The sequence below is a fragment of the Tyto alba genome, unplaced genomic scaffold, assembly GCF_018691265.1.
Source record: "Tyto alba isolate M040663 unplaced genomic scaffold, T.alba_DEE_v4.0 Super-Scaffold_45, whole genome shotgun sequence".
NCBI lineage: Eukaryota > Metazoa > Chordata > Aves > Strigiformes > Tytonidae > Tyto > Tyto alba.
In genome coordinates this window covers 1,251,415-1,269,064 of record NW_024881321.1, presented here as the reverse complement: position 1 = coordinate 1,269,064, position 17,650 = coordinate 1,251,415, and the positions used below count along the sequence as shown (strand labels likewise).

The 17,650-nt window shown below is 51.1% G+C and overlaps 1 protein-coding gene across 7 annotated transcripts; it reads right to left on the bottom strand.

The window, feature by feature from the left end:
- Positions 1 to 1,467: 1,467 nt before the first annotated feature.
- On the bottom strand, positions 1,468 to 17,483 carry LOC116963466 (fibrinogen-like protein 1). Of its 7 annotated transcripts, none has more exons than XR_006166790.1 (10): positions 10,984 to 11,098; positions 10,633 to 10,691; positions 9,282 to 9,366; positions 7,720 to 7,930; positions 6,435 to 6,594; positions 4,808 to 4,905; positions 4,639 to 4,727; positions 3,069 to 3,259; positions 1,821 to 2,056; positions 1,468 to 1,631 (listed from the first exon to the last, which is right to left on the bottom strand). XR_006166790.1 is itself a non-coding variant. In XM_042806087.1 (10 exons), the coding sequence occupies exons 4-10, from the start codon at positions 9,354 to 9,356 to the stop codon at positions 1,876 to 1,878; spliced, it is 1,005 nt and encodes a 334-aa protein (XP_042662021.1). In that variant the 5' UTR covers positions 9,357 to 9,366; positions 10,633 to 10,691; positions 10,984 to 13,103; positions 15,388 to 17,483; the 3' UTR covers positions 1,468 to 1,875. The 7 variants fall into 7 exon arrangements, 6 of the variants coding, with proteins under 6 accessions (XP_042662021.1, XP_042662019.1, XP_042662023.1 ...); XM_042806087.1 differs by adding an exon at positions 15,388 to 17,483 and having other exon boundaries at positions 1,468 to 2,056; positions 10,984 to 13,103; XM_042806085.1 differs by adding an exon at positions 15,388 to 17,483 and having other exon boundaries at positions 1,468 to 2,056; positions 10,984 to 13,010.
- Positions 17,484 to 17,650: the final 167 nt, after the last annotated feature.

Genomic DNA, 17,650 nt, shown 5'->3' with positions numbered 1-17,650 from the left:
CTGCCAGAAGGCATTAACTTACTCCACTCACGTTTCTCTGTGCCTTCTGCCCAGACAGAAATCGTCCTTGCTGCCCTCAGCACTGCATCAGCAGCCGCATGGTTATAACAAGTGCAGAGGGGTTCCCTACGTTCCCAACACGCAGTTACAACTTTGCACTAAGCTTTTACCCTAGCAAAATACAGAAGTAGGGATCAGGAAGGAAACAGCAAGTTCTGGCTGTTTGCAGCCATTTCTTCACAAGGGCAACCTCGGATCAGAGCTGTAGGTGCAAGTTTTGTTCCACGTGGGTAGGTGGCAGTGCTCGGGAGGAGGCCAGCGGTGCGGCCGTGCCGGGGCAGAGGCTTTAGGAGCACGGCTCCCTGGAGTGCTGGCCCATCGCGCTCCGGTGTTCACACCTGCAGTGGCCGGGGTGGCTAGGAAGAAGTGAGAGCAGGGTTTACCTCTTGACTAAAGCAGAGGAACCATACCAAGTTTTACACTGAATCTTCACATGTCTCTGCATTGTCTCTGGGACAGCTTGAGCCGTGGAAATTAAACTTGCCTTGCAGACCCTCTCAACTACCCAGGACAGCAGGCGCCAACACCAAAAGAATGCATTTCTTGGATTATGAGCTTTCTCAAGATTTTAATCCCAATTTCTGTTCAAGTTCCTGCTGTTGAAAACCAGGTACAAAGTGTTAAGTCCTACTTGGATGGTTTTATTTCACCCTTTATGGATATATAATACAAATTACAATATGCATGGATCTAAAAGCAAGTAAATGGAAAAGAACTACCAGTTTAAAAAATGACTGTAATTCAGAAAAAAAATAGGCTCGTTCTACAACATGGTAGTTAAATGATTTGCATCAAGCTGATATTACCGTTCACTTTTAACTGTTGTTATTAACAACTTGTGGAAAATAAATTTTCAGTATTCCATTTCTTTCAGTCACTTGTGTTGCTCTTGCGTTTCACTCCAATGAGCCAGTGAAAGCAGTGTGCCTTACGGCGCAGCTATTTTCCACTTTTCTTGTTCCCCTTCGCTAACTCAAAGTCATCTGGGAAATTACACGAGGACATACGAACGAACCGTGACCGCATTTTGCGAACTCGTGAGAATATCTGCGCTCGAGTTCAGTAAAATCTGCCTGATTTCAGCCCGGGGCGTGCGTCTGGCCAGCAGCAGCGTTGTCTCCGGCTGCGTTCGTGTGTCGCGGCGTGCCCGCAGCGCGAAGCTCTTGGCGACGAAACCCAGTGTCCACAGTGTCCACGCTGCGGGGGTTCACCCTGAAGGAGCCTGGTCTGGGTGCCTGTGCGCAGCTGGGGAACGGCCGGCCGCCGATGCGGCGTCACGCGCTGCGGGAGCATCCTGCGGCTGACGTGTGGCAGCTGGGGACCACGGGGAGGGATGCTTTAAAGTGTCCTCCTGATCCAGAGCAAAGCACTGACGAAGGCACACCGGGGGACGTCCCATTCCCCATCGCCTTGTTGTTTCTATTCCTGTGTTCTCTTAACTGAAGCACTGACGCGTAAAATCAAGATGAGGAAGATTCAGCCCTTGAAGAGTACAGGGAGGCTAAAGGAACATGCTTGGTCATTCAAGCTCCAGAGAGCTTTATGATTCATAAACGCTCTCCAGTGAAGTCCTGAAAATTGCAGAGGAAGAAAACTGGTTATTCCATGACTGACATCCATATGTTTTCCATTAAATTGTTGGCTGGCTGCGCTCAAACAACTTATCACATTAGCTTCAGCTAGTAGAAACAGGTGCAACTCCAATTATCGCAGTGCAGGATTGGCGATTGGCAGCAGCAGGGGGCTGGCTGTTAACTTACACAATTCTCTTCAGCCTGTGCTTTTTTCTTTCCGAAGCAGCAGGTTTCAGCTGCCCTAACTGTTCTCACCGTCTCCGCTTTCGCTGTCAACAAAGAATGGAGCCCTGATTTTCATGGCCGAGTATTTTAGCGAGTACCACATCCCGTGCCATGTAGACCAAACTATGCCACTGTCGTGGGATCCATTGTACCTTCCTGTTCTGTAGTATTGTCCGTTGAGGTTAACGGCATGGCACCTTGTAACCATGTAGGGGAGGGAGAAAGGGAGATCAGGTTTAGCATGGGGATTGCACCATTACAGTGAAGTTCAATTTCCACACAACACACATTTAGAAATACTGGGGCGGGATTCACTGACAAATTCAGACACCTAGATCTACCTGCCTGTGCTGGTTATCTGAAGTCCTACAATAGCCTATGGAGAGCTGGCTAATGCCTTTAGTGGAACCCAGAGGAGCATGTCGGTCGTCCGAAAGTAGACACCTACACCGGTCAGATAATTCAACCTGTTGACTCCTTCAAGTGTATTAACTAGGGACATGATTCAGCTGCTAAACAGAGGCGCAGGGGTGGGGAGTGTAGGGCCATTTGGTAGGCTCTAGCTCAAGTGTGGGCAGCTTCCTACCGACACCTAAAAATGCAGATGTCTTAATCCAGGTAAATCCCACTACTGGTGTACATTTTTGTAGCTCCACCGATTTCAGTTTGCACGGGACGAGGGCCTGGTCAAAGAAGAGGCTTATCCTGCACTAAAGCGAGAAAAACTGAGAGCCGCGTGTCTCCGCTCCCAGGACCGGTGACCCTGAGTCCCTGTCCGTTGGCCCAACCAGCTAACATACTGTCAGGACTCTTAAGGGGTAGCTCATCCCCTGGACGTGCTCCACAGCAGGGAAGTGGCCTTTGCACACGCTGCACCTTCCAGTGGCCACAGTTGTTTTCTTTCCTGGGATATAACCCAAAGCACTTTAAGGGATTTTGACTGGGGTCTTTTCCTTCCAGGTTACTCCCCTCTCTGCATTTATTCTGGCCCATTTTCTTCAAATGAATGCAACTTACCTGCTTTGCTTCGTAACGAAAGAAGCAGATTGCTTTCCTTTGAGGATCTGTAGGTGTGGACGTCTTCGGTTTGGCTGTGTGAGATGGCAAGCGCACACAGCAACCTCCAGCTGCCGTAAGGCAGGCAAGTCCTCTGGGCTGTATAGCCACCCACACCCTGGGCCCCTGAGAGGAATCAGCTCTTTTCCATACCTGTTAAACCACCAGCCGCCCTTGTTCTCTGATGCACAGTTGCCTGCCAGGAATCGATCGTGATCCTTATCAGATGTGGTGAACTGCATCCCTCTGTGAGAGGCTGACCACTGATCTTCAAAACTGCTCCCACCAGACAGAGCGTCGCCAGCGTTGCCAGAATAGGTGCCAAACCATAACCTGTAATTTTCCTGCAAGAATATGCAAAACATGTCTTTGATACCAGCTCTTTCTGCCCTTTCTCCCATTTTTAAAATCAAATTTGCTCTGGCCATTGTACCCACTGCCAAAGGCATGACTGTTGAAGTCAAGGGTGACTTTTGGCCCCATACTTTAATGGTCCCAGATCAGTACGGGATATAAACTTCCAGAAGGGATTGCTAATTACTGCTGCTGCTACAAGGGGCTTCAGGCTTTATTGTCTTTCAATAACCATTTGATACGCTGTACAACAAGTTGGAAGACTCTTCCTAGCTCATCAAGAACAATTTGGCAGGACACTGTGCCAAGCGGTGTCCAAGTAGGTAAATTTGCAGATCTGTAATCACAACCCTGATAGATACTAAAGTCTGATGCTGCACATTGGTGACATGGGCAGTGGGATCGATGCACCCTCAGCAAGAGTGCCGACGACCCCGAGCTGTGTGGTGGACACGCCGAGGGCAGGGGTGGCATCCAGGGGGGCCTGGGCAGGCGGGAGAGGGGGGCCCGTGCGAACCTCATGGAGTTCAGCAAGGCCAAGGGCAAGGTCCTGCCTGGGGGTCGGGGCAATCCCCAGCACAAACCCAGGCTGGGAGGAGAGTGGGCAGAGAGCAGCCCTGCAGAGGAGGACTTGGGGGCATTAGTGGATGGAAAAACGAGTATGAGCCAGCAATGTGTGTTTGCAGCACAGAAGGCCAGTGGTATCCTGGGCTGCACCAAGAGAAGCGTGGCCAGCAGGTCAAGGGAGGGGATTCTCCCCCTCTGCTCTTGTGAGACCCTGTCTGGAGTGCTGCATCCAGCTCTGGGGCCTCCGGTATGAGAAAGACATGGACCTGCTCAAGTGGGGCCAGAGGAGGCCACGGAGATGCTGGGGGGGCTGGAGCAGCTCCCCTGGGGGGCCGGGCTGAGAGAGTTGGGGGGGTTCAGCCTGGAGAAGAGAAGGCTCCGGGGAGACCTTCGAGCGGCCTCCCAGGGCTTAAAGGGGGGACAGGGAAGGGGGGGGAGGGACTCTGGGTCAGGGGGTGCAGTGACAGGGTGAGGGGTGGTGGTTTTAAACTGAAAGAGGGGAGATTTAGATCAGATATGAGGAAGAAATCCTTTAATGTGCGGGGGGGGAGGCGCTGGCCCAGGGTGCCCAGAGCAGCTGTGGGTGCCCCCTCCCTGGAAGGGTTCAAGGCCAGGTTGGACGGGGCTGGGAGCCCCCTGGGCTGGGGGAAGGGGGCCCTGCCCGGGGCAGGGGGGTGGAACTAGATGGTCTGTAAGGTCCCTTCCAACCCAAACCGTTCTATCATTCTAGGATATGCAGATACCTCACCCTCACAGAAAAAAAAAAAAAAACAAGCAAATTGTCACTCTCTCAATTTTTTACCTGCTCATTTGCAAGCTGGAAGTTTTCATAGATTGCATAACGTCTTTCCCCATGCCAGTCCATCAGGTCAATCTTTAGTGAGCTCTCTCCTAAACACAAAGTGCTGTCCTGTTAGATGAACTATTGCATGCAAATTGGAAAGAAATCTGTGGAGGGAAAATACTTGCACCTCTAGCGAGCAGGTCATAGATGTGGTCATTGCCCAGCCAGTATTCATCATTCTTGCCCTGGAATTTTCCAAATCCCAGTTTGTAATCATCCCATTTCCTGCAGTGAGACACAAATGGCCATTTCAGTGTGTGAGGGAATTAGACAGTTTGTGACATTTGACTGTGGTAACAAGTCAAACTTCATCTTTATCTCTAGACCCTGTTTTCTGAAAGTACCTGATTCATCCCAAGCTCAGCTGAGATTTGTCAGTCTGTGTTAGAAGTAAATACAAACCGTGGCTTTCTTCTCCTGCTAGACCCAGGCACCCACATGTACTGGGATCAAACCTTCAAACTGCCAGATGCGGTGCTCGCAGAATGAGGTTGTCAGTTTGATGGGAAGGAAAAGCAGCAGCTGTCGTATTGGTGTTCAGCACAGCATCTGATACTGTTCTTCTGCAAGTCGTAACTCAAATGCACTCCTGGCTGGAAATGAATGTTGCAGTCTAAAATACGCTGCAAGCCTGGATGGATGATGTGGCATGGTCAAGAATCAGAAACTGAATAGAGGCTGCAAACAAAAGCTTCCAGATGAAGTTAAAAGGAAAACATCTGGCTTTGCTTTGTGCTCATCTGCTTTCGATTCATCAACCACTCTCACCTCTGCTTTTTTGCAGGATCACTGTTTGGATGTGGCAGCTTGTTCTTCAGAGATATATACTTACTTTTCATCAGAATTCTCTGGCTTCATCTTTCTAAGAGAAATCTCCTGCTGTTACTTTCTTCTCATCATTTCATTCTCTTAAAATCTCCTCCGTTATTTATGTATTATCTTTGATATTCACATATACTTCCTCTGTATAATAATTTCCAGTTTTACTAACCCCGCATTTATTCCCTTCCTCATGCTGTTATTAGGGATATTATTCTGCTTGACCTACGTGTCAGTCAGTGCTTCTCCTCAGGATGCTTTTCACTCACCTGTGCTGAGAGTGGAACTAGCCTGGCTGGATAGCTACCACGCTCTGGGCGAGCCAGCTTAGAGCCAGGTGAGGCAGCTTTGCAAGGGACTGCACTCTCTGGAAAAACCACCAGACATGCCCTGAAACTGTGTGTGCTCCCACGGTGAATTAAGCTCCACAGAGACGTTTCTTCCTCACCGTGCTACCAGAGCGCATCTCCTCTTGGAGATTTCTAGGTGAAAGTGGCCTCTCTGGGGTTTTCATAGAGAAAGGACAATCCGGACCAGTGGTTTGGCATCTTTTCGAATAACAAAATCAACGCGACACCATGCTGAACGGAACTGCTGGTACGAGAGCAGATCATACGCTCAGCAGGTCTCAGCCTACGCGCTGGCAGCCCACACCCGCCAACCGAGAGCCTCTGTTAGCCTCCAATAATGATAAAAATAACACGCGCGCGCGCTTATCCAAACGCGGAGGAGCCACGGGCAAGGCGTTTACGTCCGTCTGGAAGATAGCCTCCTGCCAGCAATACGTGTCCCAGCGGGAGGAGTTACGGCCGCTGAAGCGAGCTGCTGCGCACCGCGCATCTCGGGCGCGGGGTTCTGCCGGGCGGCGGGGCCGGGGCTGTGGAGCTGGAGGCCCGACGGCAAAGCCCGGCCGGTGCCACCGTGCCTGCACCCACCTGTTGAAATTCTCCCTGCCGTGACTCCGCCGCTGAATGACGGTCCACCCGCCGCCGTCAGACATGTCACAGTACGCCAGGAAGGGCTCACGGTCTGCCCGGGGCCTGATCCGGTAGTAGCCGGGTTGGGTCTTCTTCCGATTATACACTGCGGAGCAGTCTAGGCAGAATGGTTTCAGTCTGTTAAATGGGGCTGGGGGCAGGGGAAAGCAAAGGGTTGTGCGGAGCCGGGAGAAGACCCCGCCGGGAGATCTGCGTGGGACCGGGACACTTGGCCAGGCTGCGTACGGCTCTGCAAGCCCTGCGAGGGCAAAGCAAATGGGTCGGGGGGGGGGGGGGGGTAGCGCTGCTGGATTGCAAACTTCTGGGGCTGGCAAAGAGCGGCAGGGCTTGAGAGCTCTTACAGCCGAGCCTCCGGAGGGACTCGGTCTCAGACGTGTGGTGAGACACGGGATGGCTGCAGGTCAGGCTGGGGCTGTAGCACGGCAGCGAGGCAGGCCCGGGATCGGCTGTCAGCGGGATCATCTGCAGGGAGGGTAACTTCCACGTGGGAAGCAACCTCAGCTATACTTCCGATTGGATTGGGGCCCAAAATTTCTAAAATAAGAGGCTAAGGCCCTGCGACCAGCTCTACCGGGGCTGTATCAGAAGAGTGCCTTTCAGGACCTCAGTTCTCCCCACTTTCAGCGTAATGCCCAGGAAAGATAAAGTCTTGGCCACAGGCCACAATCCCAGTTATGACGGTGCTCCCAGAGCGACAGCAGGGAGCAGAGTGTGCATGCCTGCTGCTGCACGGCAGAAGTGATGGAGGAGCTGAAGAACAGGGGGGCTGGACTCCTCCAAACAGGCTCCAGTGCCTGCAGCCGAGCCAGGCGCCCCGGGCTCCTCTCAGTCGCTCAGGAGAAACGGGCTCTTCAAGAGCAAGACCCGTCTCTGACCAAAGCAGATGTCTCCAGTAGGTCTGATGGAAAACACTGGAGAGGTGCTTGTGCCTCTCTGCACCGGAGTGCCAGGCGAGGAGCCCAGCTGCAGGTATCTGTGTGGTACCTGGGTGGCAGCTGCCTAAAGCTGGGCCGGAGGGATTTCTGCTGGCACCAGGGCCACCAGTCTGCCCTTCCCCTTCCCACGTATCTAACTGCATTTTAAAGCACAATCCACTTTAAAAATTGTAAAACTTGTACCAGAAATAAAATATGGCACACGGGACGCTGCAGGGAAAAAAAAAAAAAAAAAACAAAACATTGTGGCAAGCTGAAATTTCTGCAAACACTGCTGCAAACTGTACCTTGGTCATAGACTATCAAATTTCCACTGGTTGTGGGCAAGAGGGTCTCATGCTGCACACTCCTGTTGCCTGAGAACAGCCCACTTTTTGTTCTGTGGTAAGTGTTCTCCAGGATGTCCTTCAGCTGCAGTTCATATAAGTAAAGCAAGTCTTGGAGATGTTTTAACCTTTGTCTTAATTTATTGTTGTCTAGGAGGCAGATATCTTTTTCCTGTGGAGAAAATAAAACAAACCCCCCCCCCATGCTTCAGTCAGTGGTCAGCACAGAGAGGCAGAGAGAGAAGGAGTATCTGTCTCCTCTTGACCCTACCACGCCACACTGCCTCTCTGGATCAGGGCAATTCGATGGTGGTCTCTTCTTAAGATATACAAACCTTGCACAACATGGGCTGTTAAGTTGAACCCCGTGGAAAAGGGTTTTCTGCAGTGACCTTGCCACTGCCCGGAGTACCCCAGAATACGATCAGATGCGCAAAAAATTACTTTGGACACAAATAATTTGTCTCGAGTCCCCTTTAATGAGGTCAAGGGGAGTGTTTGCAGACTAGGGAACTGCTCAGGGTAGTAAGAGGGGGAAAACTCAGCTCTTGCACTGCAGCCAGGCCAAATCAGTGAGGTTCTAGAAACATCTTGTAAAACTGGAAGAAAAAAGAGCTGATATTTGGCACAAATCAGCAGAAAGCAGTGAGTGGTATAACTTCAGAGCTGCGTTATCGTAACCAAGACCAGCATCTGACCCCCACTGGCTTGGATAAGTATTTTCAGCAACAATCTAGTCTGTGGCTGGTGTTATTCCATTAAAAACATAACAAAACAGAGTAAAATCTCTCCCAAGACACCCACGCAAACCTGTGCAATAAGAATCACTTTCGCTCTGAGCAAGCTGGCTTGGGTGATACCCGGTCAGGGCCAGTTCTAAGCACAAGCAAACCAAGCAGCGGCCCATGACAGCAGGCTGCCGAGCGTGCTCAAGTGTGGCCTCCCAGGTGCCTCTTCCTTCTCCTGTGCCTGCTGGTTTTCCTCCCCAGAGGAGGATTTCTAGGCTGGAGGCCCACGGGGACCTGCTGCAGACAGCCCCCGTGCTCACCAAACGCCCCTTGCCGAGCTCTGTACCCTGCTGGGATGGCCCACGAGAAGCGCGCTCCTCAGAAGAGCACGGACTGCCTCACTCTACGCCCTCCTCCTCTTCCCCTTCCCGCTTTTTAAATCACAGTGAATAAATGAAGGCAGCTCTCCCGGAGGGAAAGGAGTGGAGTATTTCTTCACTGGCCATACAATTACTTTTTTTTTTTTTTTAAAAAAAAAAGGCTTTTGTTGTTGTTCTTGTTTTTAATTCTTGGCAATGTCAGTCCAGCCACCCAGAGAGCTGCACAGCCCCTAATGCCATGAAAAACCTACATTACCAGAACAGTAAGAGCCACCTTCCTTTATCTGCAGGCAGATGCCTTTTTACTCTGCTCTTGCAGGTCTCCATCCCTCTTGTGGGGGAACGCCTGTCTCTACAAGGCTGGGAATAGTAAACCCTTGAGAAGTTGAACAGACGCTAGCTAAAAGATACACACCGAAAACCTGGGTGCAGGAGAGCCAAAGCTGATCAGGAGAAGTAGCAGCAGAAACCAGGTCATCATCACACTCATTCCTTATCACCTGAAATGAAGCATCGACAGGCAGCACTGGAGGTTTCTTTAGTTCCTCTCACAGCTTAATCCTCTCTCACAATCATGTTTAATTCCCCGGAAAACGCTGCAGGGTTTGCTAAGGAGGTTGCTTGAAACTACAGGCAGGGAAAAGCTGAGGAAAAGATGCAAGTTCGGGAGAAGCTGAAGCACCGGTGGAGTGTGCTGAGAGGGAGGTCGAGGCTTAGCTCCAAGCTCTTGCTTCCCTGGAGAAATAAATACCCAGTGTGACTTGCCAGCAGCCTCTGTCCTTCCTCCCGAGTGCCCATGCGGATGGGGGGTTACTCAGCAATAACGCCCCCTCGGAGCACTCCTCGCCACCCTGGTCGGCTGTAATTGCACAGTCCTTATTCAGTCCAAACTCCCCAAAGTTTCAGGGGAATTTTGCCTCCTGGTTGCGTGAGTGTAGGCATTGCCCTTCCTCAGTGCATGGAGTGGCCTGTCGGGGGGGGATTACCCTGGAGGCTGAGGGCAGGGGTCACGCGTGGGACAGGGTGGGCTTGGGATAGTTTTCGCCTGGATTTCAGTGGAAGAGATCTCCGCTGCTGACCTGCCTCCGCGCACAGGTGGGGCTTCGGTCAGAATGTCTCAGCTAGAAAAATGCTGAGCAGCTGCCTCTGGAAACACGCAGTTGAATGCAAGCGAACAGTACGAATGGTTCGCAGTGTGCTTTAAAAAAAAAAAAAAAAAAAAAAAAAAAAGATCAGAATGAATTAAAAAGATCTGAAAAATGGGCTAAAACCGGCTCCCCCCGCTTCACATCTGGAAGTGCTGCGGCAGCTTGGCCGTGCACGCTGACCGACACGCTCTGTGTCGGCTCCGGCGGGAGCCGGGGCTGCTCCCGGGGCCAGCAGCACCGCTGCGACGGGGAGCTGCCTGCCGGGGGGCAGCCAGGGCCCGGAGCAAGCTGAGGGGAGCGGTGCCCCGGGAGAGGCCCCCAGGAAAGACGCCGTGCGGGCGGGTGCTCCAGCCCGTGGCTTTATTTCAGCTGGCGGAGAGGAGAGGTCGGTATTACGGCAGGGGAACCCCCCCCCCCCCCGGCCCGTGACCGCTGGTCGTTACACCCCGCAGCCGTTCCCGGCGGTGTGCCGCAGCACCGGCGTCGAGGTCGGGACCGCGCGGAGCCTGTGGCTGGAAGCAAAAAGCTGACGGGAAGGATGATGGGTTTAAGCAACAGCTGCTGAAAACCGGGCGGTGCAGACCGGAGGGCAAGAAAGCGACTCCTAAACGCACATACCTGCAACTCGCCTTTCCTTCAGGCCTCCTCCTGGTGAGATGATCTCCCTTGAAAGTCAACTGCAAAAGAAAGTGATCGTAAACCTGGCTGCATTTCTAGAGGCTGATGAGATTTTCCTTTCCAGATGGCCCACATCAAGGACGCAGACGGAGAATGTTTCGCAGCACCAGGCAGTGCCACAGAAAAGACACGCGCAATTCCTCATGTGAAAGAGTTACCCAAACCTCGGGTTACCCGTTGCTACCCAGGACTCATCCTGCTGCTTCCCAGTGAGGGTAAGTGACAGTTAGGCTTCTATCAGCAGTGCTCTCCAAAGGAGAGGGGCTCTGCTGGTTGTGTACCATTACCCACCTTATTCGCCTAGGAAGCTCGACCAAGACCGATTTCTTTGTTTATATGAATCACTCGGACTAACGCTCCCCGTGGGAGCTTTATCTCATGTTTCGTAAAGCCAGGCTCGTTTCAGTAAGTCCTGCAAGGTGGAAATAACAGAGTGCTTCCATTCTGCATTCCTTTTTGCTGCTTAATCTGGTTTATCTGTAAAATCACAGCCCAGCTGTGTCCTTCACCAAAGGAGCTGCAAATCTGAAGCAAGGAGCGGACACGGGGGTATTAGGCAAGATTTGCTATTCCGCTGAAATCTCCAGGGGTTTGCAGTTGTGTAACTCTCCTCCGAGCTGGATGATTAGATTTGCTAGTTAACACAAACAAGGACATTTGTGGAAGAGAGAAAAAAAAAAAAAAAAACAAACCCAAACAAACAGATGGGTGCCTCCCTTTGTGTTATGGCCAAGGAATTACAGATTATTTTAAAGAAAACAGCAGGAGTAGTCCATTTTAGAGAGCTGTGTTCAGAGGAGAGACCGTGGGGACAAGAGACGAGGAGTACAAGCCCATAGTAAACTTCTGTGTTACTCTCCAAGGAAGCAGGACTGTCCAGCCATTATCAAGTACAGCGATGCTGTTTATTTCATAAAAACTGCATTCCTCTTCTCCCGCAAGAACCGCTGACCCATTTCACTGCCAAAGGATTATGTAAACAGCGCTTCCCTTCCCACTTGTTCCCTACCCCCCGTTTGAGGCTGGTTTGGGCAACTGGGGAATTACATGAGTGAAACGTCTCCTCTCCTTTCCAGCCCTTTCTTTTCTCAGCCTTTCTGAGCCCTTCCTTCTGTCCCTTTGGCCAGCGGCTGCAGCTGACAGCTCGGGTGCCTCGCCTGTGAGAGCAGGGGGGGCTGCTCGCCATCCCCTGGGGCTTCCACCCGCACCTCCTGCTCGGTTGAGGCCGGTCAGCCAACGCTTGAGATGCCGCACTCCAATTTACGCTCTTGCCCAGACGGCAAAACATCCCCCCCCCCCCCCCCCGGCCGTGTAGGAGGGGGCGGCGGAGCTGCGGTCCCGGTGGGACTCGTCTGTATGCTGTTATGTGGCTGCAGCTTTGCAGGAACAGGACTCCCAACTCCAACCCTCCTTGAGGGACACCCCCCCCCCCAAACATCCAGGACGTCTGGAGCTCTCTCGCTCGCTCTCCAGGACTCCACCAGCACGAGCCTCACCAGCGTCTGCCTGTGAGAAGCCCAGTCAGCTGGAACGTGTCTCCTGCGTACCCGCTTCGCGATGAACTTACCTTCCCCAGGCTGGATGAAGCTTCAGGAATATCTGAAGCGCCGGAGAGGGGCTGCCAGGTGGTGGAGTTCACGTGAAGTAGGTCTAGCAGGAGGGTGTGTTCATGTACTGCTCCGCTGGCCCGGAGCTAAAATAATCGAGTCGTCACAGAGAATGTGGACACTGTGTGGTCACTGATGTTTTTTCTCACAGATGTTGAAATCCCTAGGAAATGCAACTGCAAATGCTCTTTTTTTTTTTTTTTTTTTTTTTTTTTTTCCCTGGAATACACATATTCACACTTATTCTGCAGTGCAAATTCCTGTTTAGTTACTTGGAAGGAGATCAAATTCCCTCTTCCTGAGATACTCACTGATCTTGTCAGCAAATAATAACAGTTTCGTTAACTGAAAACCTCCCCACCCTGCTCTCCTCCACCCTCCTTCCAGCAAAAGTACATAGGTGCTGAATAACAGTCATAAAAAAACGATTATTCACAGATTAAACGCACAGCCAGCAGAGGAAGAATGCAAACCGGTGGATAAACAGGAATGAAGAGAGTGACTCCGGGGCAGCTCTTGCTGTTCCTCCAGTCATGGGGCACGGGGCTGCCCCCAGGAAGAACGGCTTGGGGGTGGCTTGGGCTGAAGAGATGAAGATGATGCCCGATGGACATTCACTCCCCCGGAGCCCAACAGAACGTCACTGCAGCTGGAAGGCAGTGGTGGCACCTCAAAACTCTTCCAAGACCAGTTCCTTCTCGTTTCTTTGTTCTTAAAGGGGGAAAGGAAGAAATGAGGTGGGCTCCAGAGGAGGTGCAGAGACCTGAGGTTTTCACAGCAAGAGTCTGACTGCTTTCCCGTGCCCTAGGAAAATTCAGAGTAGTCGGGAGCCAACTCCAACCAAAACAGCTCTTTTGCACTGAAACCAGGCGCTTTATGAATTTGCCATTATTTTCATACTTCCCTATCAGATCCCACCTTCCATGAATGCCCCGCTCACTGGGAGAAGCCGGGGACCAGGCTCCTGTGCAGGCACTGCAGGTGTGGAGGTACCCGGAGCCTGCAGGCTCCTGATGTGTGAGCTGCTCTACATCTTCTGGAGGAATCTGGGCTGCCAGGTCTTTTAAAACTAAGTTAATATATGAGATCTGAAACTTTTTTTTTTTTTTTTTAATCTAGCAATAAAGGGTTTCATCAAAAGTAAGATAAATTTAAAAGATCGGGATGACATCAGCCACATAGTTTCTATCTACGAAATAACCGAAACCATCATATGTGCATTAAAAGCCTGTGGTTTGTTAGCAAGGAATAACCACAGAAATCTGTGTACAAAGAAGGAGTAATGGTGGCAAACCATGAAACATGCTAGATCTGAATATTTTGATAACGTTCAAAGAGCAAAGACATAATTCAGTCTAACGAACGAGTCTGCATGCAGCCTATGAGTATCTGATAGGTTGACACAACAAACATAATTAGTTTATAAGTTCCCGAAGGCAAGCACAGATCCGAGTGATCTCACTTACATCAGGAGTAGTTGTACCAAAGGGAATTAGTCACAAGGCCAGAGGGAATATGTGGGTTATCTGCGTGATCTTCTACCTACCTCAGGTCAGAGAACTCCCCTGACCTCATTCAATCCCATTTGAACGGGAGCATCTCTTTTGAGGAAGAGACATTTTGGTGTAAAATATTCAGTGCTGGTGAACCAGCCACAGAACTTAGCGTGCTCTTCCACCACTTACTAACCCGCACTGTTAATTATTGCAGCTTTTCGCCCCGGGTCTGACTCTGCCGAACCTCATCCTGCAGCCTTTTCATCTCACGATGCCTGACTCTGTGATGGGGAAGGGCCCTCTGCTGCCGAATGTATTTTGCCCTTCTCAAGGCCGGGTCCGGGTACGTACAAGCCGTGTGCCTGCCTCTGGCTGGACCCCCAAACCCCCCGTTACCTCCTGCGGCTGCGGGCGTAGGTGCTGGGGGAAAGCCAGGAGGGTCCTGGAGCCAGGGGTGGCACAGGGCTTGTGCTGGGGGGAGGCTGGGCACCGTGGCACGGGCACGTCCCGAGGGAAGCGCGCTGCGGGGCACGGCACTGGGCTGGCCTGGGGAGGGAGGAAGGGCAGGAAGAAGTTTGCTGCCGGGGTGGTTTCGTGTGCTGGGGGTGGTCTCGCTCGGCTTTTGTTGAGGGGCTCTAGGGACTGCGGAACGCCTCGGCCCGGATTCAGGGTCCTGATCGGCCCCGGGCAGGGGCAAGCAGCAGAGATACGTGGCCAGGACAGTCCAGGGCACGCACAGGAGCAGAACGGAAGGTTCCGGGGGGGATCCCTGCCACCCAACGGAGAGGTGCCCTATCAATTCAATTGCCTCTAGGGTTAGGCAGTTGCCGAACCTTTCTAGATCTAAATTTTGAAACTTTAAGTCTTCTTACACCCCTTTTTGGGCACCTAGACCTTTTTCCAGATCCAGCCCTGGCCAACTGCGATTCAGTCACTTGTCTTTCCTTTCAGAAGATGGGCAGCTTTGAGCTCCGTGACCCCGGTGGGATGAGGGCACTTCACAGCCTTTTGCTCACGTCAGGGCCCTTCCCTCCTCCTTCTGGAGTTGTGGTTATCGAGACTGGAGACCTGAGAGCACACGGGAGCCAAGTAAAGGGCTCAAGCAAGACGTCCAGCCCAACAGCCTTCCTGTTTGTGGATCCTTGTTGTACCTTTTGCCAACAGAGCTACGGTCACCTGTGGCTGGTCACTCCCTATGCCTACCCCAGGATTTTTCAGTTACCCGTTTTCATAATGCAGTCACTGATGCTCCAAGTCTGACCCGCCACGGCGTTACTCCCTGCAGGCAGGATTCACAACACACGAAATTCATGTGATTCACAACACACGAAATTCATGTGATTCACAACACACGAAAAGTTAGTCCAGAGATGCTGGCAAGCTTTTTGACACGTACACACGCGGGCCATGCAGGTGGCAGGTGTCTTGCAGTGACAGCTAGTGGGACTGTAAGCGGACCAAGGATTTTTTTAAAAAAGTTGTTGCATGGTCCTTCAGGTACCGAGGGCTGAAAAGCACTACCCCGAGGCCCGTTGTTCCGATACTGGCAGCGGGTGTCTGGAAAAGCACGCGGCTCGCTCGGCTGAACTTACCAGGTGCCACAGTTTGCTCGGTGCTAGCCAGCCGTTCTCCTCCTGTCCGACCACTTTTCCAACCGCCGCGTCAGCTGCGAACTTCGTCCCTCGGGATCTTACCAGGGGCATGGCTTAAACATGGTTGAAAACAAAACAACACATCAAGCGGTTTAAGGCAGCACCCAATGCCTGCAGAACCCTTCTTGAAAGGAATTGCTCAAGGATGGTTCCCCTTTTAGTTATTTTAAGATAAGTGTGCTGGACTTTTCCCAATGCGAACCAGATTGGGTTCACATTCTTCTACCTTTTTAATCAAAGTGATTTTCTAGCCAGACAGTCACTTACAGAAGCAACAAAATACTTTTATTTTATCAGTAAAACCTGTGATCTTCTTTTAGAAATATAAATTAGTTCGACAGGAATCACTTTTCCTAATCACATGTTGATTGGTATTTATTATTATTATTATCATCATCATCATCATCACTAGGCTTCTTTAATACTTTATTAGTCGAAACCTCTATCTACTCTGCTCTCATTCCATCTGGGAGCAAAGCCAAACTGACAGATCTATCATCATCAGGTCGTCTGATCTACCTGCTTCTAAAATTGGCAGAGAACTGATATTTTTTTTTCCCCCAATTATCTCCGTATTTCTGCTATCCCAAGACTTACTAAAATTATTTTTCTTGGCCGTCTCTCTTAAGAGTATCAGATATAAATGAGCCATACCTACCGATATTAAAATCTGTCAAGTTAAGAGATTCTGTTTACCACCCTCTCTGTTATTTTTGGAATGCAAAGTATGTCATCACCCCTCTGAGATATGCATACTCCATCCTGTGCTCTGCCTAGTATGTAGCTGGATTATTTACTGAACATTTCAATCTTTTCTGCATTTTGTTGAGAGTTCCGCCCTTTTACACTGATGAATAATTGTTAAGGGATCAGACCTGGATTCGGAGGGGTTTTTAAATGTCAGTATAATGAGTTAACCAGCAAAATACAATGAAAATTATTTACAAGTCTTGAATTAAAAAAACGGAATATTTTCAATGCTTCTTTTTTATTTTTAGCTTTATTAACCTTGGATCTTGTTCCTACGCTTTTTTCCACCAGCGGAGAGCTAGAAATTTGATTTTATTAATAAAAAAAGGTGGCGTTTTTATTTGAGCCATCCGAGTCCAGAAGCTAGGGTTTTAAGAAAATATATCAGCCACCAGGCAACTCACGATGACGCATGAGAGCTGGCAAATCTTCTACAGCATCACCAGTGCGGTAAGATTAGCAACACAGAAGGGAACAGTTACCGGTGTTATCACTGGCAATGCAGTGTGTACGTATTTGGTGAAACACGGGAAGACCCGTTTTTCCTTTTTCAGTTCATCTCCAGCCTCTAGCAAGCTGGCTCATTTGCAGCCCTGGCTTTCAGTCCGAGCGCCAACGCGGGAGCCTCCCGCCTCCAGCCTGTCCTTTGCTTGTTACGGGTTGTTCTGCGAAAAAAGTCCACTTTAATACCCAAACCGCCTTCACACCTTGGTGCCTTCAGACCCCAGGACGGGCAAAACCAGACTTCTCTGTTTCTACCCTCTTCTCCCGTGCGGCCCCCTCCCCAGGAGGTGCTGCACAGGCACACGCACCTGGTGAGAGCAACTCCCACGATACTCGCATGGGCCACAGGATCAAGCCTGTACTAAATAACCTGCACATGTAAGCTTTTTTTCTTTTTTTTTTTCCCCAGAACTAAGAGCAAATTAATTGAATGTTTCTTCTATCATCCAGCTTAGTTTCTACCCATCTTTAGCTGTTCCTCGACTGCGGAATTATCTGAATACACCAAAGATAGCTCATTACTCGCTACCCCTCTCTGTACATATATTTACATATATGACATGTTTGAAAGGGAAACTTTTCATTTAGTCTGCTGCCCAGAAAAGCTCCCTAGTCTTGGCATTCCACTTAAAGATTTTCTTTCTCTTGGGTGAGAGGCGTCGGGAAAGGCTCCTGCCACCGGTTAACGCCGAGCTCCGGCAGCCCCGGGAGCAGCCCCCCAAGAGCAGCTCGCTTTGAGCTCCCTCTGCTGCCGGCCGCCCCGCAGAACAGCCCCCCCCCCCGCCGCAGAACCCCCCCCCCCGCAGAACCCACCCCCCCCCCGCAGAACACACCCCCCCCCGCAGAACCCACCCCCCCCCGCAGAACCACCCCCCCCCCGCAGAACACACCCCACCCCGCAGAACATCCCCCCACCCCGCAGAACCCCCCCCGCAGAACCCCCCCCCGC